This window comes from Leuciscus leuciscus, assembly GCF_965113295.1.
Source record: "Leuciscus leuciscus genome assembly, chromosome: 1".
Lineage (NCBI taxonomy): Eukaryota > Metazoa > Chordata > Actinopteri > Cypriniformes > Leuciscidae > Leuciscus > Leuciscus leuciscus.
Genome location: NC_138725.1, coordinates 46,339,538 through 46,363,663, shown reverse-complemented (window position 1 = coordinate 46,363,663; position 24,126 = coordinate 46,339,538). Strand labels below are relative to the sequence as shown.

Sequence of the window (24,126 nt, the reverse complement as noted above, 5' to 3'; positions counted from 1 at the left end):
CTCTGCTTTCAGACGCAACTAGATATGCACAGCTCTCATTGTGTAACCCAAGGTTGGGTTATACAGTTTTTGATGTAACTGTTTTTGCAAACTATGACCATGCATATAAGGATTCATTCGAAACAGTATTGCTTTTGTTAGTAACCATAAATCAACTGTGCAGGGCTTAAAAAGAACAAGCGTTATTACATGCAACCGAGGAGAATGTGAAGGGGAGTTGAACTGAAAACCCTCCTCACCAGCAGACAGCCGCCCACACAAGGAAGTGGTTATATGCTTCTAACAGGGAAGGGGAAGTAGTGCATATTTGGAGAGAAAAACAACCAAGGAAATACTTTAGTTCATTCAGAGCAAAGCCAGCGTTTGTGTTGACTGCTCAGAGTCCACGAACTCAGGCTTCTGTTGCAGACTTTATCAACCCCCACCACACATCTCTGTGTTTTTACGGTTTCCTGGGTAAGTAGAATAACATATGGTTTTGTTTATCTGAATTTGGAAGGAGCAATCTAGTTTTTGAATGCTGGTATTTGTGCAACCTCACTAACATGCAGAATGACATCTAGAAAGTATGTTTCTGTGACTTTTCAGCTGTAGCAAGAGCTTTTACAGGTCTACCTGACATTTAAAACTCATTGCTGCAGACTCCCCCAGCAGAGAGGACCGTTACATGTTTTAAACGGAAACTAAGATAGTTGAGGTGTTTTATGTGTTTTTCTTGTAAGTGGACAACTGAGCATCTGGCTTTGTCACATTCCTTTCTGGTCTGGTTTTAATTTTCTCCAAACATTAAGGGGGAAAAAGTTTGCAGTTACAAAGACAAATATGACCTACAGGGGTAGAAGTCAAAAACAGGAAAGAAAATTAACATTTTTAGTAGGAAGTTCTACAGTTCTCCATTTTAGTAATGTATGTCTCTACACGGAAGAGTTGTTGTAACCGGTAAAATGGTTTACCTCGAACATCGTTTTTACCATTTCATCTCAAAATTACTTCTATTTTTCATTTGCAGGAAAAAGTAATCATGGCTTATCACAGTTTTCTTCTTGAACCTATCAGCTGCCATGCCTGGAACAAGGACCGAACTCGTAAGTTCTCATACTCCTCGCAGCATCTTTGGAGCAGTTCCCAGTCTCTAGGGCTAAAGATATCCTTCAGCATCTGAACTGTGTAATCTTGTGGGAGAATCATTGCTGAATATACAAATGATTCTGTCTCCAAAGCTCATTTGATCACGAATCAAGTACGTTTTTATGAGGGTTTTTTTTCTGAAAAGAGTCTAATGAGACGTGAACGGGGATTTTCATGAACATTTCCTCTCAAAGATTGTCTTCCTACCCATATTACTTGAATTTTAACTTTTGTTTTTGTAAACTATCATGTGAACCACCATTTGGCCCTTGAGAGCCCATTAGACCCTTTACTGAATGCTTACATTATTCTGCTGAGTCCTGCATTTTGGATGAGAAGCTGCACTTCCTTCTGGGAAAGTACATGGACATACATGCAGCATGCACTCTTGTTTTTATGGTTTTCTGTGGATGATACCAGTTAGAATCCTTCAGCATTAAAAGTTAAATGTGGCTGCTCTCAAAAAGCCAAATAAGGACTTTTAAGGTTTAATTAAGTTTAAAATCAGTCTGTTTTTTAAAAAAAGAAAAAAATATAAATGTCAAAGTTGTCTTTTTACTGCTGCCGCCCTGCTTTTCTTTCCGTGCTGATGAGAGAAGCAGTAATGACTAATTCCCCCCAGACTTCCTGTTTTACCATGAATGGTGCTTTGTTGCTGATGTCGTACGTCTTCAGCAGACCGCAGAGCAACAGTGGGGAAATGAGACGACTCAGAATGACTTTTAAGTTTAACTGCTGCTTTTAAAACCATGCATGTTTTCTAGCTCACCTATGAAAAAATGTGGGAACACATCTGCTGTAGCTGGAAACAGACACTGTGTCTGAATTCAGCATTAGGCCTGACCCAATACCCATACTTGTAGTCTTTGCTGCGTGACATATTTCCATTACGTGGGCCAAGTGTTCAAGTGTTGGTGTGAAGACTGCAAGCGTGTGTAAAACTTCTGATTACCCGATGGCACACACTTAAAAAACTGCAAGTAAAGTTTTTACAGAACTTTATTTACACATTTTGCTTTTCAGTACTTTGCACTTTAAAATAAACTCTGGGCATGTGAGTTCCTGAACATGATGTGAATGATGGGATACACTTAGCCTCAAATTCCCTTCAGAAGCAGTATTAGTGATAGTGTGGATTTAGCGAGCGTCAAGGCCACTAAATGAGCAAAAAGGCCACAAGTGAGCATCTTGCGCACTTGCTTCCTGTTGCTTGCAAGTGTTCTCAACTTGCCAAGAATGCAATTGTGGGTATTCGGACAGGCCCATTTTCTTTTAAACAATATGGACTCTTTTCACAGATTGTGATAATGCATTTTCACAACATCGCAAATCTATAAAGTTTTTAATATTTTAATATTTGAAAGAAAAAAAATACACATTTATAACTCTATACTTGGTGTTCTGGCAGTAAATGACAAAATATATATTAACGCTGCTGCGAGGGTGTTTCTAATACAACGGCTGAGGGAGTGACAACAAATTTGACATCTTTCTCTGACTGCTTTAATCTCCCTATATTTTTCCCTTCTTTTGGAAAGTCATGGAAACGCTCTCATGGATTTTTTCTTTTGCTATTGGAGCAAACGGAAATATAAAAATGATATTTGCTGTCGTCTCCCATTTACCGCTATAGAAGTTTACCCAGCTATGGCGACTTCCGCTTCAGAGAACCCCCTTAAATGTGAAAAGGGTCCATTCTGCAGAAACATTCTGTCTGCAGGATTAAATGCTGAAAAAGAAAACATTTCTGAAGAAAACATGAGCGATGCCTGCCATAATATTAAGGTGTTGTGGGTGGTTGCCAGTGTGTTTTTGCATTGATATTAAGGTGTATTAAGTATTAAGGTCTCTCACCACTCCAAAAAGAGCCCACCCATTGGTCCCTATGTAGTCCATTTCAATGGTAGATTATGATTTTTTGTATGATAGTCAAAAATCCCAATCTTACATTTCAAAGTTTAATAATTAGGTTAAAAACCCCCCTAAACCTCAGTATGACCAATAGTGATGTTAGCAATTGTTTAAAGTTTATTAGTGGCACTAACAAGTACTAACTAATAAAAAAACTTAGTCTGTTATCCAATCCATCAAGCCAAAATACTTTTGTCTTATATTTCTGTCTCCTTTAGAAATAGCGCTGTGTCCTAATAACCACGAAGTCCATATCTACAAGAAGGACGGAAGCAACTGGAACAAAATCCATCTGTTGAAGGAGCACAATGGCCAGGTTACTGGTAAGTTTAGAAGGTTCATCTGACCTACACGGTCACAGAGCATTGATGTGAACAAAACAATGTCATCCAAGATGTTTCCTCATCAACCAGGCATTGACTGGGCCCCTGAGAGCAATCGCATCGTCACCTGCGGCACCGACCGTAACGCATACGTCTGGACCCTAAAGGGAGACGTATGGAAGCCCACCCTGGTCATTCTCAGGATCAACCGTGCTGCCCGCTGTGTGACATGGTCTCCTAAAGAAAACAAGTTTGCTGTGGGCAGTGGCTCACGTCTGATCTCAGTGTGCTATTTTGAGCAGGAAAATGACTGGTGAGTATATCAGGCAATAGAAATTATATTAAGCCTTTTCTGACAGAAAAAAGCTGATGGTGGTTAATCTACTTATGAGGCAGATGGGCTCTCTCTTATCTTAAAATGACTCTGCTGTGCATTTCTAGTCCTATCATTCTAAACACTGCTTTAATCCGAGGCTGCTGGTACTAACCAACAGCGCTGAACCTTTCTCAATTGATTCTTCACTTCCAGACTCTTCCAAGTGCAACAATGTTGGATTACAGGTTGCACATTACACATTAAATGATAAAACATTATAGCATTGAGCCTTGGATGTCTACTCAATGCAAAATATTTATGACATCACAGTTTTGGTTGCAAGCAATCATATCCAAACAGCGAGTGTGATATTAGCACTTTTAATTGTTCAATAAACATTGTTAATACTGAATAACTTTTTGCCAGTAGCTGGATCTATTTTTGTTGATGCACGGCTATGCATGGCGGAATTTATAGAACAACAGTGGTGGTGGCATTCCTAAATTAATCTTTCTAACGAATGATTCTATAACTCACTCACTTGTTTCATTCCTGAACGAATCCGTGTTTTTCAATGAATCATGGTTTAATGACTCAATCAACCATAAATGCTGAAAGTTGATACTGCATATTAGACTCATCGAAAAATATGGCAAAAGTATTAAGAGTAGTATACTAGTATGTGGTTCCGAATTCAGCAACGGTCACTTGTTTAGTTCCTGAAGGAGTCAGTGTTTTTGAATAAATCATTTTTAGTGAATGATTCTATAACTCACTTGTGCAGTGAATGAATGAACCAGTGGGTGCTTTTCAATTTGAAGGCTGTGCACTAGTAAGGCTGCATATTTAGGTTGCCACGTCATCAAGCTCCTTCAAAGGCCGTCTCAATTTGAAGTATCCTTGGAAGGCAGCCATTGTCCTTCATTCTGATTATTTTGAAGGATGCATCAAGCGTATCCTTCACATCCTCCATTCACCCACAATTCTTTGCACAGATGCCAGTTTAAAAAAAAAGAAGGAATTAGCGGAAAAGTAATCAGCACAGAGGTCGTCTAATTTCATTGTGTAATACAAGACCAAAAATTATTTAAGAGATGAAGACATTATATTTTGTTTTTATGTAAATTAATATCAAAATGCTAAACTGTACATAATGTAAAACACTATGAGAACACAGACTTTGTATCAACAGAATTCAGTTAGTATAAAGATATTTAATATAAGATATTTTTCCAGTTAATTTTTATTGTATTTTTGTGCCACGGGGTGGAAACAATGGCGTAGCGGACAGGGACCGCGTGTTTGGACCCCGTAATATCTGTTATTACTGGCTGTATCTAAGATGCTTAAAGTAATTTCTCATTATTCTAGGTGGGTGTGCAAGCACATTAAGAAGCCCATCCGCTCCACCATCCTTTGTTTGGACTGGCACCCCAATAATGTCCTTTTGGCAGCTGGATCATGTGACTTTAAATGCAGGTTAGGTTGATTCTGATCTGCATTGTAATTTATGAATATGGCCGTTATATGAACTTCCTGTCTGTTAAATCCCCATCCAGGATCTTCTCTGCTTACATAAAGGAAGTAGAAGAGAAGCCTGCTCCCACAGCATGGGGCTCTAAAATGCCATTTGGAGAGGTCATGTTCGAATCTACTGGTACTTCAGGTTGGGTGCATGGCGTCTGCTTCTCGGACAGCGGGAATCGCGTGGCCTGGGCCAGCCATGACAGCACCGTGGCAGTGGCCGAGGGAGGAAAGACTGCTGTGTGAGGATTGCCTTTCAAATCTAGCCCTCCATATTTTTGCCTTTAAAAAAAATCATATTTACTCAATTATTTAGGATAGGATGTGATCAATTATTTCCTTTTATCTCGCCAGCTGCACCAGTCTGTCTTCTGAAACCTTGCCTCTTCTGTGTGTGACTTTCATTACTGAGAACAGCCTAGTGGCAGCTGTAAGTATCTTCAGATGTCAGACCTTGATGCCAAGGTAATCTGTTTAGATTGTCCCCTGATTTTCATATCTTTTCAGGGCCACGACTGCTACCCTGTGTTGTTTGTCTACAATTCAAACAATGCAGCCCTGTCTTTCGGAGGAAAACTTGACGTGCCCAAACAGAGTGCTCAGAAGGGCATGACAGCCAGAGAACGCTTCCAGAACTTGGATAAGAAAGCCTCTGTAGACAGCAAGGAAGCAGTCCTTGAGTCTTTGCACAAGAACAGCATCAGGTACAGCCTTTTCTTCATGATAGACTTTACAAAAGAACACAATTTTTAAGCTTAAATTTTAATTTTGAAGCCTAAATTCAATTGACAGAAGTAAAAAACTAAATAAACCAACTACACCATGGTCGAATGACTTCACCGTCACCATCACAAATATTACAATAACTCTTGCAGTCTTTATTTTAAAAAAACAAACATTTACCCTGAAATAAATGTTTGAAAAGCTTGCTATTATAAACACATTAAGGCTATAAATGTTTACCTGTTCTGTGTGATTACGTTTAATGTCCCCGACAACCTCTGTTGTCCCACTGAGCCACTTATTAACAACCTATGTTAACTTGTTAACTTCAGAACTTATTTCAGGCATTTGACCAAAAACCCATTCAAAAAACCCATCGACTTCAGTACGATAGAACCCGGAAAAAAATGCTAACTAGTTTCCGGGTTTTGGCCTGCAAAAATATGTCATCCCTGCCGTATACATATCTATGATCCCTGCCACACTCAATCCGCTTATTCAATCCTAACAAATTGTAAATCGACATAAGGAATGCAAGCAGATTGATTAAGCATAAGTTGAAATGCCCCGCCCAGTCATGTTGCGCAAATATATTGCAGTTCAATTTGATGCAACTAGTGACAGTGAAAGTACACACTTCAATATCAAACATGCACCTACAACAATAAACCTATAGGCCTAGATTTATTAATACATTTTGTTGTGTTGTTGTTCACTTCTTAGCCAAATCTCAATCCTTAATGGGGGAAAAGCCAAGTGTGCCAAATTCTGCACCACTGGTATGGATGGAGGCATGGCTATTTGGGATGTAAAGGTAAAACTCGTTAAACTCTTGTGCATTTCATAATCATTTAGTTTGTAAACAGTGGTCAAAATGCAAATGTGCATAAAGATGACTAATTCTGTTTAATTCTGTTTCAGACCCTTGAATCTGCAATGAAAGACCTCAAGATTGTCTAGAAACAGAAGACTCCAGAACAAAATGTCTGCGGTTCAAATTGCTTGCTTTTTAATAGGCTAATCCTTTTTAATGCAGCTGTCTGTACGTTTTTACAAGATTATGTTTTGATGTGTATGAGGTTTAAGGATTTTATACTGATGATTCAGGAAACTGGTTCTGGATGAACCAAAAACAGAATTTGTCTGAATTTATATGCTGGTCATAGATTGCTTTTCTTTGATTAGTGCAGGTACCTTGCATTGGATTTTAATAAACTGCCGTTGAAACCAATAAAGTAAATTTCAACATGCGTTCCTGCGTTAATCCAATACTTTCAGTGCAACTCTCTCTTTGAAATACTTATTAGATGTATAATGAACATAAAAGATCAGCACACCACTCTCTAAATTGAATTTAAAATGGAATGGAAAGGAGAGAAAAAAATTCAAATAAGACTTTAAAAAATATTTTCAACAGAGGATTTATTTCATCTTTATATGGAACAATTTAAATTTTTATACAAAAATCATTAGAAAACAGATTAAAGTGGCATTGGGGGGTTTAGAGCTCATTGGCTGATGATGAGGACACAAGTCAATTTATTACTGACGTTGACATTTGTTGATATGCAACATCAAAACATGCTCAGGAGACAATCATGCATAAAAATGATCTCAAGATCTTTTAGAGCTCCAAGAGTTCAGACAGTATCTCCAAATGCCTATATTGTTTGCTTGGACACACTGGCTAACTTTGTGTATTGTAAATATTTGGTAATCACATTCATAAACCATGGTCCTCTCATTCTTCAAAAGAACCTCAGATTTTACATTTGACCTGTCCTGGTTTAACTGCCAGACCATGTGACCTGTTTATTCAGCCTGCAGTCCACAGGGATATCTGTGAGAACATACCCTGTTTGCAAGCTGAATGCTGCAACCATTTACTAAAGATTAGGATGTTTTTAGTGAGATATATTATGCTTTCCCTCTTTGCAAAGGACAAGGCCCTCAAAATAGAAACCTACCTAAAACGAGGCTCTGTCACGCCATAAGCAATCATCCGCTGCTGGTATTGAGAATAAATCAAAGAGACAGGGCCTTGAACTTTCCTCATTCATTAAGAATAAAACAAAATGTTCTAGAAACAAGATGACTGACTGCCAGCCTCTTGAAACCACGTTCATCACTGGAAAGTTCCTTCTGAAACCAATACCTTAAACGTCTTCATCAGTCGTATCTACTACTGAAGTTACTTAAGTGTTTGGAACTTAAAATAATAAAGAATCTTCAATGAAATCAGTCCAGGCCAAAGGAAGACACTAGGGGTAATTCAAAGACAAAAACAAAGGTTCAGTCTCCACATTGCCAAATTGTTTAACCATAATGTGGCATGGGATTAATCAAAATAGAGTCTTGTAAAGCATGTGCACTTACAGATGCAGTAATTCAGGGTAAAACTAAAATCAACCCTCTAAGCCTGTTAAAAACACTGTATAAACAGTTATTGTAACCAGATCATGTTGTTAACAGTTCATGTATATTGTTATTACAGGACAAAAATTCACATCTTGGTGCCACTGAGCCACAGATGATTGGTAAGGGACATCGCAGACATTGCACAGTTGTGTGGTGATGTATCAGGCGGCGCAAGCCAGTTCGCTTTCAATCACATTTGAAAAAGACACAAATGCACAAACACACAAGTGCTTGTCAAAGTTCAAGAAGAGAAATGGCCAGCAAACACATCAGAACCATCCACATGAAAGCAAAAGTTTTCTAGGATTTCTATTCTTGGCACAAGTACATGCAAAGCTAAGAGACGTGAAACCTGCAGCTTGGATTTCATATTTTGGTCTGATTAAGGACAAAACCTGGCATTAAAAAAAGGAAATCAAAGAAAAATTCACAAGGTTTTATAAAGCCACAAGGGTGGGGGAAGGAAAACATCTATACGTAACAAGAGACAGAATAAGGCTACAGCTAGGCTTGCTTTAAAATGATCTCTGTTTTAATCCCTTTCTCTATCAGGTCACACATGCCCATAGCAGCACCAGAGGAGGAAACCCCCCTCTGCAATGTCACTCAGTCAGTTCCATCTTCTGCCAGCGGCTCAGTCTGTTTCCAGGATTAATGGAGGCTGCTCGTTCTCTTCGTCCAGGTGCAGGGTGTTCATGTCGTCCTCAACTCCAACACCCCCAACTGCCCCCTGGTCCTCAGTGTAACCTGAGACAACGAAAACAATACCAGGCCATTTTAAAATTTAGACTCTTTGTTCCCCCTCTTCACTGTTATGCGAGTGAAAATGACAGTTTCATACCTTTGGCAACAGCAGCACTGTAGGTCTGTGCCACGAGTGGCCGGTCGTGAGCAGTCTGTTCAAGAATTTCATTCGCTGGCTCTACACTTCCATCTAACCTAGAGGAGGAAACACATTTACATAGGGAGTAATTCACATGACATGCCGATCAGTGTCAATATAAACTATTTTTAATTTAGAGACTGTAATTGGAATATTTGCAATATCGGCAAAAAAAAAAACAACTAAATTTAAACAAAAATGATAAACATGTATAAACCAAGTTCAGTTTAAACTAAAACTGTATTGTTGGATAAAAAAAAAGGTAAACTTGTCTCAAAAACAGTCTTGAATAGGCATGATGTGTTAAGTCTTGAGTGTCAAGCAAGTGCTCTATTTTCACTGAGAGTGAAATGACATTTGAAATAAAATATTTGACATTTAATATTCAGCTATGGAGTGGGATTATGAACCAATGAGATTTTAGTGTGGGTAGGATTACCCAGCACAATGCATCAAATACTATTGCTCCTGTTTTAGGTTTTCAGTGAATCATACAGGATACTAAATAACCAAAAAGCAAAAAGTCATGGCCAAAATAATTCTATGTATATACACTACTGTTCAAAATATTTTTCAGAAATAAATGTACACTTAATCACCAGGGACACATTTAATTGTGAGTCAAGACATTTATGGTGTTAATGATTTCTAACAAATCCCGTTCTTTTGAAATATCTTTTCAATAAAGATCTTAGATTTCATAAAAATTTTTGAATTTTAATTTTAAGTAGTACAACTTTTGATAATAATAAGAAATGTTTTTAAGCAGCAAATCAGCATATTATTATGATTTCTGAAGGATCACATAACACGGAAGACTGGAGTAATGATGCTGAAAACTTTGACATCACAGGAATAAATTACATTTTAAAATATATTTAAATAAAAACAATTTAATCTCAATCGTAATATTTCACAATACTTTTACTGTATTTTTGATCAAATAAATGCAGCCTTGGTGAGCAAAAGAGACTTCTTTCAAAAACATTTTAAAATCTTACCGACCCCAAAGTCTTTAAAGGTCCCATTGCATGAAAATTTCACTTTATGAGGTTTTTTAACCTTAATATGAGTCCCCCTAGCCTGCCTATGGTCCCCCAGTGGCTAGACGTTTTGATGGGTGTAGACCAAGCCCTGGGTATTTGAGAGAAAATGAAAGCTCAGACGGGCGAATCTAGAAATCTTTCCCTTATGTCGTCATAAGGGGAAAGGGTCACCTCCCCTTTCTCTTTGCCCGCAAAAAGAATTTGGCACGCCCATGAGAAAATGAGCTGCGCGAGCGCGATATTGGTTTTTCCTCGAGAGACATCATGGCTTGCAAACGAGCGAAGCATGGCAGTTGCTCAGTGTTTGGATGTACAAATGAACACAAAAGTATTTTTTTAGTTCCTTCATCCGAGCCTCTGAAGAACCAGTGGGTTATGTGAATTTCTGATGTGTAATTGTTCAAGTTCAGACAGATAATCTTTCTCTCAAAGTCGTTCAATACTGTTTATGCATCAGTAAATCAAGCCAGTGACTAAACGATCAACTTCACGTCGTTTCTCTTAGTAGTAGGATGAAAATAATCGTACTTAAACTGTGATTAATATATATATATATATATATATATATATACACACATTACACAGAAAGCGATCAAAGAACAATCCCTTTCCAATCGCCCAAGCTGTCAATCACACAGTGCGAGTTTATCTGGACACTTGCCAAAACTCGTTATGAAATCAATGACGCGGTTACGCTGTACAACGAAGCTCTTACTGTACTTACCTCATGTTTGCATTGGTGAAATCATTAGTGAGAGTGCAGAAACTGCGTTGCAATTAGGGCTGAATGATATTCTGTTTTAACATCGACATCGCGATATGTGCATGAGCGATAGTCACATCGCCGGAACATGCGATGTGAAGGGTAGTAGCACCCATGGTGTATTAAGAGAATGATGATTTCGTACCAAAAAGAAAGTCAAAATCAGCTATTTGGGACTATTTCGGCATCAAAAAGAAGGATGTTGACCAAAAAGAGGTACTTTGCCTGGAGTGTTATAAAGTTGTGGATGGTTGTCTTTTTAAAAAAGTATTTTGACCGCTCTGAAAGCGGCACTAAAAGACTGCTTTAAATCTTTCACAGAGACCTCAAACAGAAAGAACAAAGCCTTTCTTTAAAGCGAATTTAGTTTTGTATTAATTGTATCTTAATTTTAATCAGTATTTCATTATCCAATTTCCTGGATTTAATTAATAAAAAGTAAATATAGCAGACAATAGATTATCACGACACGGAGGCGCCAGCGCCTGAACTGGAGTTTAAGCTATCATCCATGAACCGAAACTCAGCGTATAAGGTAGCCTACTCACCTCACGCACCAAAAACTTTTTTGAAATAGATCTATTATCTACAGAAATCTCTACTTTTAAACAGAACCATTCAAAACAAAACGATGTAATCCGTATGAAAAGTAAAAACGTATAATAGCTGTAATAGTAAAAGTTTTCGAGAGAGTTCCACATGTAATGCTAAATATTTCATATGCAAGCATGTCAGCCAATCACAGCAGTGGGCGTTTACACTGAAGTCTCACAGCTGACACGCCCCTTCAACAGAGCTTTCAAATCAGAGGCTAAAATCAGGCTAGGAAATATGCCTTTTACTTCTAAATTATAACAACTTTTGATCTAAAAAACATACTATAACGGCACCCCAGGAAACATTCTAAAATAATAAAATAATACATGCAATGGGACCTTTAAACTGTAGTGCATATTTAGACCAATGGTCTGATAGATCATGTTTCAACTTGATAACACTGGATCTCACTTATGCTGTTTCATTAGTGTGCACTCTCCTCCCTCCTGTGGGTCCAGATTGTACAGGTAAAGATAGCCATCTGCTGCAGCCACCAGCAGGCGTGGAATCTTCTGGATTCTAGAAACCAATCACAAGCAAGATAATCAGAGACACATCTACCCTGATAGCAACCACAGTCTGAAAGCATATCTAGACCGTATTAAGACTTAAGCCTGGAACACAACAAGCCGATGCTGACGAACTAGCGCTGATGAAAGCCGACTATGTTGTCGCCACGTGTTGGGGTAAAAAGCTGAACTTGAACACACCGAGAGAACTACTGCCGACTGTTAGCTAGAATGCGCGTTCTGCGCCTGCGTGTAAATGAGAACACTGTCTATTTCTGCAGATACATTCGTCTATATTCGTCATTCAAAAAGGGAAACCGACGCTGCAGGCTGTAGATATACAAACCGTAAACAAAGCAGTGCGTGCTTACTGTTTTGAATATCAATCCTGCTAAACACTTTCTTTATTCCACTCCGCTCGTGTTAATATTGAAATATTCGCAAAGGAACACTCAGGTAAGATGACTTAACATTAGAACAGCCTTCTATCTGTACCATTTTGACTTCTTTGCTCGCTGTTTTGCTATTATTCTCGTGCACTGACTTGTCCACTAAGCTGAACAGCCAATCAGAGTTCTCTCTCTCGCCGACGCCCGACGCCGATTCAACATGTCGAATCGGCCGAAAAAAAAGCAGACGAGGACCAATTTCTTAGTCGGCCTACGCACAAAAACTGCCCGACGGCCGGCTGTCGGCTTGGTGTGTTCCAGGCTTTAGGTCTGGTGTGCCATTTCAGAATGTTTTTTTCTCACATGGCCAGAGCACAGATGTTCTTGTGACCTGAAAAGGGCAGTCTGACTGTAGCAAATGCCCTTCCTTGAGTGAACATCTCTGTTACGTGTGCAGGCAGGTATGTTGTGGAGGCCATCAATACTTTCCCAAAGTATCCCGTCCAAGTAGTGGGCTCCTCCTGAGGCCTATGATGGAAAAACATGAGTTTGAAAATGACAACATGGTTGCAAAATAAAAATGAAAATTAAATATGTGCCTATGTTATGGCTTGTTAATGCATGCTTAATCATGTTCTAACAGGATTTTATCAATAAAAAAGGAAGATGTACAAATTCACAGGAAGAAGTGAGAAGGTTATCTGAAAAACCACTTATTTCAGTGGGCATCATTACACTGACTTCTCTCTCTGGGTCTCCAGCTTAAAAATATGAACCGTCTCTGTGTTGCTTGAGGCAGACAGATAGAGTCCCTCCATACTGAAGGCGAGGGAACAGATGCTCACACATCTGTTGAGGGATAATTACAGTAAGTGGATTGTTTTCATTATGTGTGCTTATTACGAATCCTGGCTATTTGAATAAATACAAAACAGATAGAATCTAAAATAATATAGTTATCTACCTCTTTACTCCCCTCCTGAACTCAAAGATCTTTTGGCCCTCTGGAATGCAGAACACACGGATCACGGTGCCCTAAAAAACACCAAAGAGAGTGTTTGAAAAATTAAACTAATTAAGGTTAACTCTTAATTCATTATTCAGCACCTTTAAATACTGAAGGTTTATTTTAAATGTAACAATGGATTATATGCAAGCACTACTATTCAAAAGTTTGAGGTCAGTAAGATTTTTTTGAAAGAAATTAAATATTTTATTCAGTAAGCAAGCAAATTGACCAAAAGTGACAGTAAAGACTTTTATTATGTTACAAAATATTTCAAATAATCATTCTTCTAAGCAGCACAACTGTTTTCAGCATTAATAATAATAATAAAAAAAAGAAGTAATGATGCTGAAAGTTCAGCTTTGCATTACAAGAATAAATCGCATTCTAAAAATATTAAAATAGAAAACAGTTATTTTAAATAGTAATAATATTTCACAATCTTACTGTTTTTACTGCATATTAAAATAAAATAAATGTAGTGTGGCATCGTGAGAGGGTATGTCATAGAGGCAAGGTATGTGCCATCTAGGTGGTTGCAGCATGGGGACTACAAACCAAGATGGCCACCTGGTCCCGGACTACAGTTACCAGGTTCCTCAGCGGTGAGGACACAGCTGTTGCAAGTGAAGGAGAAAAGCTGTTAATGAGCTGAGAACAGAGAGACTGGCTTTTTTTTGTTAGAGAGCATAAAGAGAAGCTGGAAGAGTGTTTTGGTTAAAAAAAACATTTTGGAATTTTGAGTTGATTATTAAAAAGAAACTTGAGAAACAGTGACTTGATCTCTGCCTGGACTCGATTTGTGAAGCAACCCACACTTTGGTGATACCGTACCTCTCACGATGCCACATATTGTGGAGAATGCAGTTCCAATGGTGTGAGTGCTGATGTCCAACAGAGACTGGGAAGATCTGATGGTGAAATTTGCTAAGCTAAGTACAAAAGACCACAACATTACAATGGATGGTTGTTGAAAGCAATTCTAGAAACTAACAAAATCCAACAACAAACTAATGCTGCATTAGTAGATGAACAAATATGTGCAAATGAATTGAAAGCAAGTGAGCTTCAATTAAGAATGAGCCAAGAAAGCAACAAAGTCAGAGCTAGTGACTTCATTCCAAAAATGGGGGTCACCGATGACGTGGAGGCATACTTGTATGCTTTTGAGACAACAGCGCATAGAGAAAAGTGGCCAAAAGAACAGTGGGCCAGGATGTTTGCACCATTATCAGGTGAATCACAAAAAGCTTTTTTGGATTTGGACTCTACAACTGCAAATGATTATGATAGCTTGAAAAAAAGAGATCCTCAGCAGAAATGGTCTCACAACATTTGGAATGGCCCAGCGAGTACATGAATAGGGTTTTCAGAAAGACAAACCTTCCCGTGCAGAGTTTCATCAACTGATGCGCCTGACGAAGAAATGGCTACAACCTGAAAAGAGCACGGCAGCAGCTGTAAAAGCAGGAGTAGTGGACACGTTGCCAGTAAGTGTGCTCATTGGCAGAGATTGTCCAGTGTTCCATGCTTTGTGGTAAATCATATCGGGAAAAGGGATGAGGGATACCCAAAGGCCTAGAGTTCAGACTCGTGCAGAACCAAGGGATATTCCAGAGGAGACTGAGACCGCTTTTGAGAAGGAGTCATCACAGGAGAGCATAGGGTGAAACTGGAATCAAAGCAGAGGCTGTGCCATTAAGAGGACAATATGGTACGTCACAGTTGAATGACCAAACATTGACTAATGCGCTGAGAAATGTCAGAGTGGTGGAAGGGGTAGATAAGAAACAGGGACACATTACATATCCTTACTTTGCAGTAAAAAATGGTCTGCTTTATCAAGTAAACAAAAGTGGAAAGGACATTCAGGAACAGCTTCTAGTACCTAAGTCTCATAGATCAACAGTGTTGCATCTATCTCACGCCCACCAACGCTTCAATAGAACGCTCAAGCAGATGCTGCGCAAAGTCATTGATAAAGATGGACGAAACTGGGACCAGCTTCTACCCTACCTTCTGTTTTTAATGAGAGAGGTACCCCAGGCCTCTACGGGATACTCCCCTTTTGAATTACTCTACCCACACAAGCCAAGAGGTCTCTTAGACATTGCCAAAGAATCTTGGGAAGAACAGCCCTGTCCACATAGGACTCTAATCGAACATGTGGAGACTATGAGAGAGAGGATGGCAGCAGTGTTCTCCATTGTCAGAGAGCACATGGAAAAGGCCCAGAGGGAACAACAAGCCACCTACAGCCAGGCCTCACAGCCTAGGGAGTTCCAAACAGGAGATAAGGTGTTAGTGCTCATACCCACTGCAGAAAGCAAGTTCCTCGCCACCTGGCAAGGGCCATTTGAAGTAGCAGAGAGAGTTGGAGAAGTAAATTATAGAATGAATCAGTCAGGTAAGAGGAACTTACAACAAATTTACCATGTTAAACTTCTGAAAAAGTGGCATGCAAGAGATGCATTGTTTGGTGGTGGCCTTACCACAGAGAAGGTTAATGGTCCAAGAGAAGAAGTCCGAGTCAGTCCAGACCTGACACCACAGCAGCTGCAGGAAACATTGGAGTTAGTAGAGCGGAATAGAGATGTTTTTTCTTCTGAACCTGGTCACACCCACGTGATCCAACATGAAATCCGCATGATACCTGGCAAAGTCATACACCAACGTCCATACAGAGTCCCTGAAGCCCGGCGAGAAGCTATCAAAGAGGAGGTAAGAAAAAAGCTAAAACTAGGGGTCATTGAAGAATCTCAGAGTGCCTGCTCAAGCCCTATAGTGCTGGTTCCCAAACCAGATTCTGTAATGACTTCAGGAAAATAAATGAATTGTCACAGTTTGATTCTTATCCAATGCCACATGTAGATGAGTTGACTGGTCGGCTGGGCAAGGCCAGATTTATTACCACCCTTGATTTAACCAAAGGATATTGACAGGCTCCTCTTTCTCCAGCATCCAAAGAAAAGACAGCCTTCGCTACCCCAGAGGGGCTATACCATTATGTTTGTCTACCTTTCAGCCTGCATGGGGCACCAGCGACTTTTCAGAGGCTGATGGACCGCGTCCTCCGACCTCATCAAAGGTATTGCTGCAGTCTATTTAGATGACGTGGTGGTGTATAGCCGGGATTGGGAAACCCACTTAATGCAAGAACAGAAAGTGTTGGATTCAGTAAGAGAGGCGGGCCTCACTGCTAACCCTAAAAAGTGCAAACTAGCCTTCTGTGAAACAAACTACCTGGGATACACCATAGGACAAGGCCTAGTAAAACCCTAAGTGCCCAAAATCAATGCCATACAAGACTGGCCTAGGTCATCCACAAAGACCCAAGTTAAGTCCTTCCAGGGCCTGGCCAATTACTACAGAAGGTTTGTCCCTAACTTTGCTAATCTGGTTGCTCCCCTTACAGAAATGACCACAAAACAACACTCCAGGGTGGTGAAATGGTCCGAAAAGGCAGAGGAATCTTTGCACAACTAAAGAGTTGCACAACGTCTCATCCTGTCCTGGTGGCACCTGATTTTAAGAAGTATTTTATAGTACATAATGTATGCATCAGAGGTGGGTCTTGGGGCAGTATTATCCCAAACGCAAGAGGGAGAGGAACATCCAGTTTTGTATATAAGTAGGAAGTTAGCAAAGCATGAGAAAAATTACTCCACATTGGAAAAAGAATGTTTAGGAGTCAAATGGGCATTGGAGACCCTTCAGTACTACCTTCTAGGGCAGAAGTTTGTCCTGGTAACAGACCATGCCCTGTTACAGTGGATAGCAAGGAATAAAGAGACCAATAGGAGGGTAACTCGGTTCCTGAGCCTCCAAGCATTTCATTTCTATGTCGTTCACAGACCCGGACCTTACCATGACAACGCTGATGCCCTCTCACGACGAGGTGCCCTCTACAGCTTCTCCCCGCAACCACAAGCCACAGAGCAGAGAAGGGGGGTGTATGGCATCGTGAGAGGGTATGTCATAGAGGCAAGGTATGTGCCATCTAGGTGGTTGCAGCATGGGGACTACAAACCAAGATGGCCACCTGGTCCCGGAATACAGTTACCAGGCTCCTCAGTGGTGGGGACACAGCTGTTGCAAGTGAAGGAGAAAAGCTGTTAATGATCTGAGAACAGAGACTGGCTTTTTTTGTTAGAGAGCATAAAGAGAAGCTGGAAGAGTGTTTTGGTTAAAAAACGTTTTGGAGTTTTTAGTTGATTATTAAAAAGAAACCAGTGACTTGATCTCTGCCTGGACTCGATTTGTGAAGCAACCCACACTTTGGTGATACCGTACCTCTCAAGATGCCACAGTAGCCTTTAAGTTTCTTGAAACTCCAACTCGGTGTTTGGACAGCTATCATCAATAGCTATGTTTCCATCCAAAGTTGCGAATTTAACTTATGCGCAAAATTGAAATACTGCATAAAACATTTGCGAATAAAGCAAAAAAGAGCAAAAAAAAAAAAAAAAAAGAGTAAGTACTTACTAGATAAAAAGGCCTATAAATTGTCCAAAACTTGTTTTCATTTCAATTGTGTTTGCACCTTTCTGTGATGGGTAGGTGTAGGAGTAGAGGTTGGGTTAGGTGATAGAACATATCATTAACCTGATATAAAGTCAGTGGAAGTCTATGCAATGTCTCCATTAATATAGTGAAACAAATGTGTGTGTTTTAAAACACTCATTGAGAGTAGGCTATATTTAAAGTGGGTGATTTGCCAGTATTCACATGATTCACTTGTAATTAATTCAGTGAATCAATTCCAAACTCGGAACTATTTGTTTGCTTTGTCAATCACGAATGTTCAAAGAATTCTGTAAGTACTAGTAAGTACTTTTTTCCATCCAATGTGTTCAAGAGAAAAAAAAAGTCACTTGCTTGGAAACTGGTTTAAAATATCTGTAATAAAATTGGGAGTTGCTGCAATCAGGGAAGCCACTTTGGCTCTTTTTTTCCACCATCATGAATGACTTGCATCTCAGAGCGCACAGACGAAACACAATAAACCCTGTCATGTTCTCTTGCATTTGGATGCTGGTGTTTGGGAACACAATCGTGTGAGACACTTCTGTGAGAGAATTAAACTAAACTGATGACTCTAGCTCAGGCATTTCAGGATGATCAAACCAACATTTGAGATGCTTTACAATGAAATTTCTCTGCTAGTTAGTCCAGTTATCCAATCACATCCTCTGTTGAGGCAAAGTCATGTGATTTTTTTTGTTGCGCATTGAGGGATTTATTGGGTAAAAGTGTTTCCATCATAGATCATGCATATGTCTTCTTATTGGATAAAAAAATGTATCCGCCTCCATTCAGTGCATAACTTTTTTTATGCACATCTTTTATGCTTCCATCCAGCATTTTTTTATACAATATCCCAAAATGCACATAAAAATAGGTGAATGAAAACATAGCTAGTGATGAACACGATGATGAAGACAAAAAATCGTATAAAAATACCCCTAACTTTTAAAAGGCAGTGTTATAGTTGGGCGAATTTTGCTACAATTCATTTTCCTCAACCAAACAACTGTAGCCAAGCAGATTCAAAAATCTAACTTTCTTAATGCAAAAAGTGCAATAAAGTAAAGATCTAATTAAAACAATCAAGTTGTTTTGAAAGAATGACATTTAATAATTTACTTGAACTATTAACCAATACAACACAGTGATAAAGACACAATAGTTACCTTCATAGATTTAAAAAAACTAATTTGTTAATGAAGAATTCTTTGAACATTCGTGATTGACAAAGCAAACAAATAGTTCGGAATTGATTCACTGAATTAATTACAAGTGAATCATGTGAATACTGGCAGATCACCCACTTTAAATATGGCCTACTCTCAATAAGTGTGTTAAAACACACACATTTGTTTCACTATATTAATGGAGACATTGCATAGACTTCCACTGATTTTATATCAGGTTAATGATATGTTCTATCACCTAACCCAACCCAACCCCCCCCCCCCAAAAAAGAGCAATCAGGATAATAAATCATACTGGGTATTACGAGCACACTAATCTTCTGTTTTTTAATTCACATTTGTTAAAATTTATGGACATTGTTACATTTAAAACTGCTCAATTTATGTTTAAAGTCAAAGAAAATAATTTACCAGGTAACATAAGTGCAATGTTTAATGAAAGAGATGGGGGATATCATCTAAGAGGATACTGTATGTTCAAACAACCTCTTGTGCGAACTGCTATTAAAAACATGTGTATATCAGTTTGTGGGGTAACCTTATGGAATGGACTGGATAATGACATCAAACAGAGCCATAATATTATTCGGTTCAAAAATAGATTAAAGAAATCATTATTGGATCAATATAGATAAGCATAGACTGAAACACAGGACTAAATCTGTAATGTGAAAGTACTGTGGTTAAGGTATTGTTGTGAGTTATGTAAGATCTGAGAAAAATGTATGCTGTAACTGCGTATTTATTTGCTTTGTAATATTATTATTTTGTTAAATAGGGGCAGGTTTAAATAAGCTAATTGCTTCTGCCTGCTCCTTTTCGAACAAATCTTTTATTTTGGTATTATTATTATTGTTATTATTATTATTTTCTTTTCTTTTTTTTACTTGATGGTTGTGTCTTATTTTGTGGTTTTAATTATTGTTTTGTTTGTGTGTAACTATGTTGATTGTTTGAGATAAAAAATAAAACAAAAAACTCTACTCCTACACCTACCCATCACAGAAAGGTGCAAAACACTAGATTTAAATAAAAACAAGTTTTGGACAATTTATAGGCCTTTTTATCCAGTAAGTACCAGTAAAATGTCCTTACTAATCAGTTGTAATGATATTTCACTATATAAGTGAGGACATTTGGCCCTCACAAGTATAGCCAAACCTGTATACACACACACACACACACACACACACACACACACACACACACACACACGCAGCTGTACCTTCTCAGAGGCTGTGGCCAATTTAGTCCCGCTTGCATCAAACGCCAGTGCTGCTAGTGGGCTATCATGGGCAGGTATCATGTTAGCTGCCCTCTGGGGATGAATATCACACATACATTGACAAACTGCGTTTAACACAATCCCTTAAAACCATAATCATAGCAAATCTTTAAACTAAACAGCACTTACCAGGTTGACCGTATCAAAAACTTGTACCTCCCCAATTGTTGCACTTCCCGGATAGGCCAAGTAGCAGTTGTCATTACTGATTGACAGGGCACATAGTCCTATAAATGTTTAGTGACATTTTAATCATCACAAATAAAAAATCTGTACGGCTACTACGAATTTGTATAACAACAAGGCCATTACTATCTGGTCGCTACATCATTTTCCTACATTTTCAGTTCCCCAAATATAAATAGAGCACCTAAACATTATGAAAGAAGAACCTGCTACATGTACTTCCACATGAAAAGTCTGGTATAAACAACAATGATGTACGGACGGCAAGCAGCGTTACCCACCAGAAGGATTCGGAGGGGTCTCTCGAATGGTATGTAGTACTTTCATATCCCTAATGTTGTGGATATAGAGTGACTCCTCTAAACACACTATCAATCTCTGTGGAAATAAAGCAGGTTTGCAACATTCTCAGATGGTCTAATCACGCTTAATAAAATAAATCCAATACAGGAAACATGTGTCACAGGAAGAGGACGTCTGCTGACTCACCTGTCTGTTTAGTTTCACAGCCAGTATAGTGTTTGAGTAGCTGTAGTTGCATATCTCCGTCCCTTTCTTGAAATGACAGACCTTCAGCTTCCTAGGTGCCTTAAGGCTGACAATAGCGACAAGGCTGCTGGAGAACAATCTCTCCACGATGCACACATCTTCTGTGTCGGCTGAGGACAAATACACGAGAAGTTTTATTCAAGTACTTTTAAGTCATCCAGCGCCCTTTGAAGAGTTGCTGAGGCTCCAAGGGCGTATCAAATATTATAACTAATGATTTCTGACTGGATGCTTTGAAAAGCCTACATCCAGGTCCATTACTTTTTAAAGATTAAACCATAACAGTCAGGAAGACAAGCTTTATTCTAGATTTAGTCATTTTATGATCGTTGAGAGGCACAAGGTGTTCATGCAAGCCATTCAGCTGTGATTATATTGACAACAACATCAACTGCTTTTATAAAATTATTACATAATAAAAAAATAATAATACTTTTTTTTTTTTTTTTATGTACGACATTATTTTATTAAGCAAATTGATGAAGTGCCATAATTACGGTATAAGATATATATGGTCCCTGACATCTAAAAGGTTAATAGTTGGCCTCTATGGATACAATTTCAGCACATCTGAAATGTTGCATTGGCTAATCAGCATCCAGGACCAGAACTATCCGTTTTAATCATTTTCAAGGACTCTCACTTTTCAACTAGTTTCAACGCCTCTGATTATCTCTGACCTCCAGAAAAAGCAGAAAGACATTATCAGCCCCTTCAATCAACTCGTATCATGCCAAAATGTACGAGTAGCCATGTTGACAGTGATTAAAACACAAATAACTTACTACATTCATAGATCTGTTCCAATTTGTCTACGGATGACAAGGAGAAAAACTTGTACCCAGACTTGGTACCAACAGCTAGGGATCTGGAAAGCAAAGAGGTAACAATAATCAATTGCTACAGTACACAAATCCACTTTTTATGGTCTACTGGTTTGCTTAATGACTAAAACAGGTTGTTGACATGATGGTGAAATGTGTTAAAGGGGTATTTTGCCATCTTTGTGGTGCAATGTTTGAATTTAAAAGTGTTCTGTACAGTTGAAATGTAGCAGCTGTTATAGCTTATAAAAACACTGTCAGTGCTGTCAGTGAGGTGAGCCACCGGTTACACTGGCAAAAACACTAGTCTAAAAAATAAGCTTTGACTAACTTGTCAGCTGGTTCCATTATTTAGACAGTTAAACTAAAGGCGTTTAAAAAAATATAAAATTATCTTTCAGACATCAGACATAACCCCCCCAGAATCAAAGCTTAGTTTGAAGAAATTTGAGTTTCTCGATTGTTGTGAACATTTGAGCTACTTTTGCTGTGTCGTCCTACTTGGTAAAACACAGCTAACACCACTTTTTAACACTTGCTAAATAAGATATCCAACCAAACTTTGTTTTACATTACGAAATGTAATATTTCACACCGTTAGGCTGACGTAAAGCTTTGCCGAAGTACAAATACCCATTTTTTTCGTTAGCATGGACGCTAGTGCTACACGTCTCGTGCGTGGATTTTTGTCTGGCGTTATTTTACAAGAGCAGAATTGGGGACTGATTTAATAAAAACAAAGCTGCATTACTACATCAGAGGAAACTGTCGGGGACAAACTTATTCTAACCGTCAGAGGGAAATAATAGCAGCCAGTGTTTTAGCTGGTTAGCAGCACGCTTTGTCATCCTATCTGCACTGCACGCGAGCGACGAGACACGACACAGATAAAGGCGCTCCCAATATAACGAACGAAGCTTCGCGCGACTGCAGTGCAAATTATTCGTTGATTACACCGACAACATTGTGTTGTTTTCGTGTAGAGTGGCTGTTAGGCCAGCAGCAGCAGTGTGATTGTTTTCTTACGTGTTATCCTGGTTAAAGTTGGCGAAGAGCAGCTGGCTGCAGCCGGCCTCTCCGCTCTGACTGGCCAGGTTCATGGGCTCGACAACATTTACAGATTAAGCCGAAGTGAAAAGGGCTCAAATGTGGACTAGATCAGTGAAATCTGGGGTCGTCTCGCACTGCCATAAGTTCCACCCTCTTGTTCCAATGAATGTTGTTGTTTTTCTCCAGCCACTGTTGCACCTTTTCGTGCGCATGCGCAGTGGCTGCTGCACGCACTAGCTCCATCTAAATTAAAGGGAAAGGCAATGTTTATTTTTTTTATTTTTTTTTTAAATGCTCCGTCCAAATTAAAGGGAAAAGCAATGTCTTTTTTTAATGCTTTGCATTACGTATACACAACAATTTTTTATAAACACACAACTGTTTCTTCTTCAGTAGAACTCGTTGAAAGGGACTAAATGTCCGTTTACATTTAGATTTTTTTTGTTGCTCTTTTAGCTAACATTTCTAGTTGAAAATACAATATAGGGTAACATGGGGGAAGATGCAGAACAATGTGCATTTACTTTTAAATTTAAATATTAGATGTAATGTAAAATTATTCAAAGAGGTCACCCTTCTGGGGTAAGTTGGCCCCCTGCCTGGGGTAAAAATCCCATCCCCAACCCCTCCGGGTAAACCTTTACAGAACTTCTTACCCCGACGGTCTACTTGTATCTTTTTACATCAAAATAAAAACTATAACTGTTACTCCAAAAATCAAAAAAATCGAATCATCTTACTCCGGCTTACCTTGCTTTCAAGGAACAGTGTTTCTTTGACTCCAAGGACTTTCTAAGGCCTCTAATTATCCACATAATCAAAACTTTGCTGAAAAAAACTGTTTTGCACAATCTACTGCATTCCTTCTGCCCTCTGATTGATAAGTGAAAGGCCTTTTAGTACAATAAAATAAAAATGGGTGTAGAATGTATAGGATATTCTAGGTTGTAGAATAACTTTTATATTGTTGTTAATATTTTAA

General features: G+C 38.8%; 2 protein-coding genes and 1 long non-coding RNA gene across 4 annotated transcripts; 2 read left to right on the top strand and 1 right to left on the bottom strand.

Annotated features, from left to right (window-relative positions):
* The first annotated feature begins 297 nt into the window (after positions 1-297).
* Positions 298-7,175, top strand: arpc1b (actin related protein 2/3 complex, subunit 1B). The gene is made up of 10 exons (XM_082137639.1): positions 298-456; positions 1,010-1,085; positions 3,258-3,362; positions 3,453-3,675; positions 5,050-5,157; positions 5,238-5,444; positions 5,557-5,632; positions 5,710-5,906; positions 6,649-6,739; positions 6,847-7,175. Exons 2-10 carry the CDS (start codon positions 1,022-1,024, stop codon positions 6,883-6,885), a joined length of 1,110 nt encoding a protein of 369 aa, XP_081993765.1. The 5' UTR covers positions 298-456; positions 1,010-1,021; the 3' UTR covers positions 6,886-7,175.
* A 155-nt stretch (positions 7,176-7,330) lies between these two features.
* Positions 7,331-23,360, bottom strand: wipi2 (WD repeat domain, phosphoinositide interacting 2). 2 transcript variants are annotated; one of them, XM_082137607.1, is made up of 12 exons: positions 23,121-23,360; positions 22,056-22,138; positions 21,211-21,380; positions 21,003-21,099; positions 20,665-20,762; positions 20,476-20,568; positions 13,495-13,565; positions 13,266-13,379; positions 12,894-13,058; positions 12,044-12,151; positions 9,185-9,282; positions 7,331-9,090 (listed from the first exon to the last, which is right to left on the bottom strand). In XM_082137607.1, exons 1-12 carry the CDS (start codon positions 23,192-23,194, stop codon positions 8,978-8,980), a joined length of 1,284 nt encoding a protein of 427 aa, XP_081993733.1. In that variant the 5' UTR covers positions 23,195-23,360; the 3' UTR covers positions 7,331-8,977. The 2 variants fall into 2 exon arrangements, with proteins under 2 accessions (XP_081993733.1, XP_081993734.1); XM_082137608.1 differs by having other exon boundaries at positions 13,272-13,379; positions 23,121-23,359.
* LOC309475032 lies at positions 14,462-16,255 on the top strand. The gene is made up of 2 exons (XR_014197477.1): positions 14,462-15,008; positions 15,121-16,255. It is a non-coding gene; the product is annotated as an uncharacterized lncRNA (long non-coding RNA).
* Positions 23,361-24,126: the final 766 nt, after the last annotated feature.

What these genes read in the sequence shown, in the direction of transcription:
- arpc1b (XM_082137639.1), top strand. Translation starts at nt 1,022, where the DNA reads ATGGCTTATCACAGTTTTCTTCTTGAACCTATCAGCTGCCATGCCTGG. An exon ending in GCACAATGGCCAGGTTACTG is followed by an intron (nt 3,363 to 3,452) that starts GTAAGTTTAGAA and finishes CTCATCAACCAG; the next exon opens with GCATTGACTGGGCCCCTGAG. An exon ending in AGAACAGCCTAGTGGCAGCT is followed by an intron (nt 5,633 to 5,709) that starts GTAAGTATCTTC and finishes ATATCTTTTCAG; the next exon opens with GGCCACGACTGCTACCCTGT.
- wipi2 (XM_082137607.1), bottom strand. Translation starts at nt 23,194, where the DNA reads ATGAACCTGGCCAGTCAGAGCGGAGAGGCCGGCTGCAGCCAGCTGCTC. An exon ending in TTTTTGATACGGTCAACCTG is followed by an intron (nt 20,569 to 20,664) that starts GTAAGTGCTGTT and finishes ATTCATCCCCAG; the next exon opens with AGGGCAGCTAACATGATACC. An exon ending in TGGCCACAGCCTCTGAGAAG is followed by an intron (nt 13,566 to 20,475) that starts GTACAGCTGCGT and finishes GGTGTTTTTTAG; the next exon opens with GGCACCGTGATCCGTGTGTT.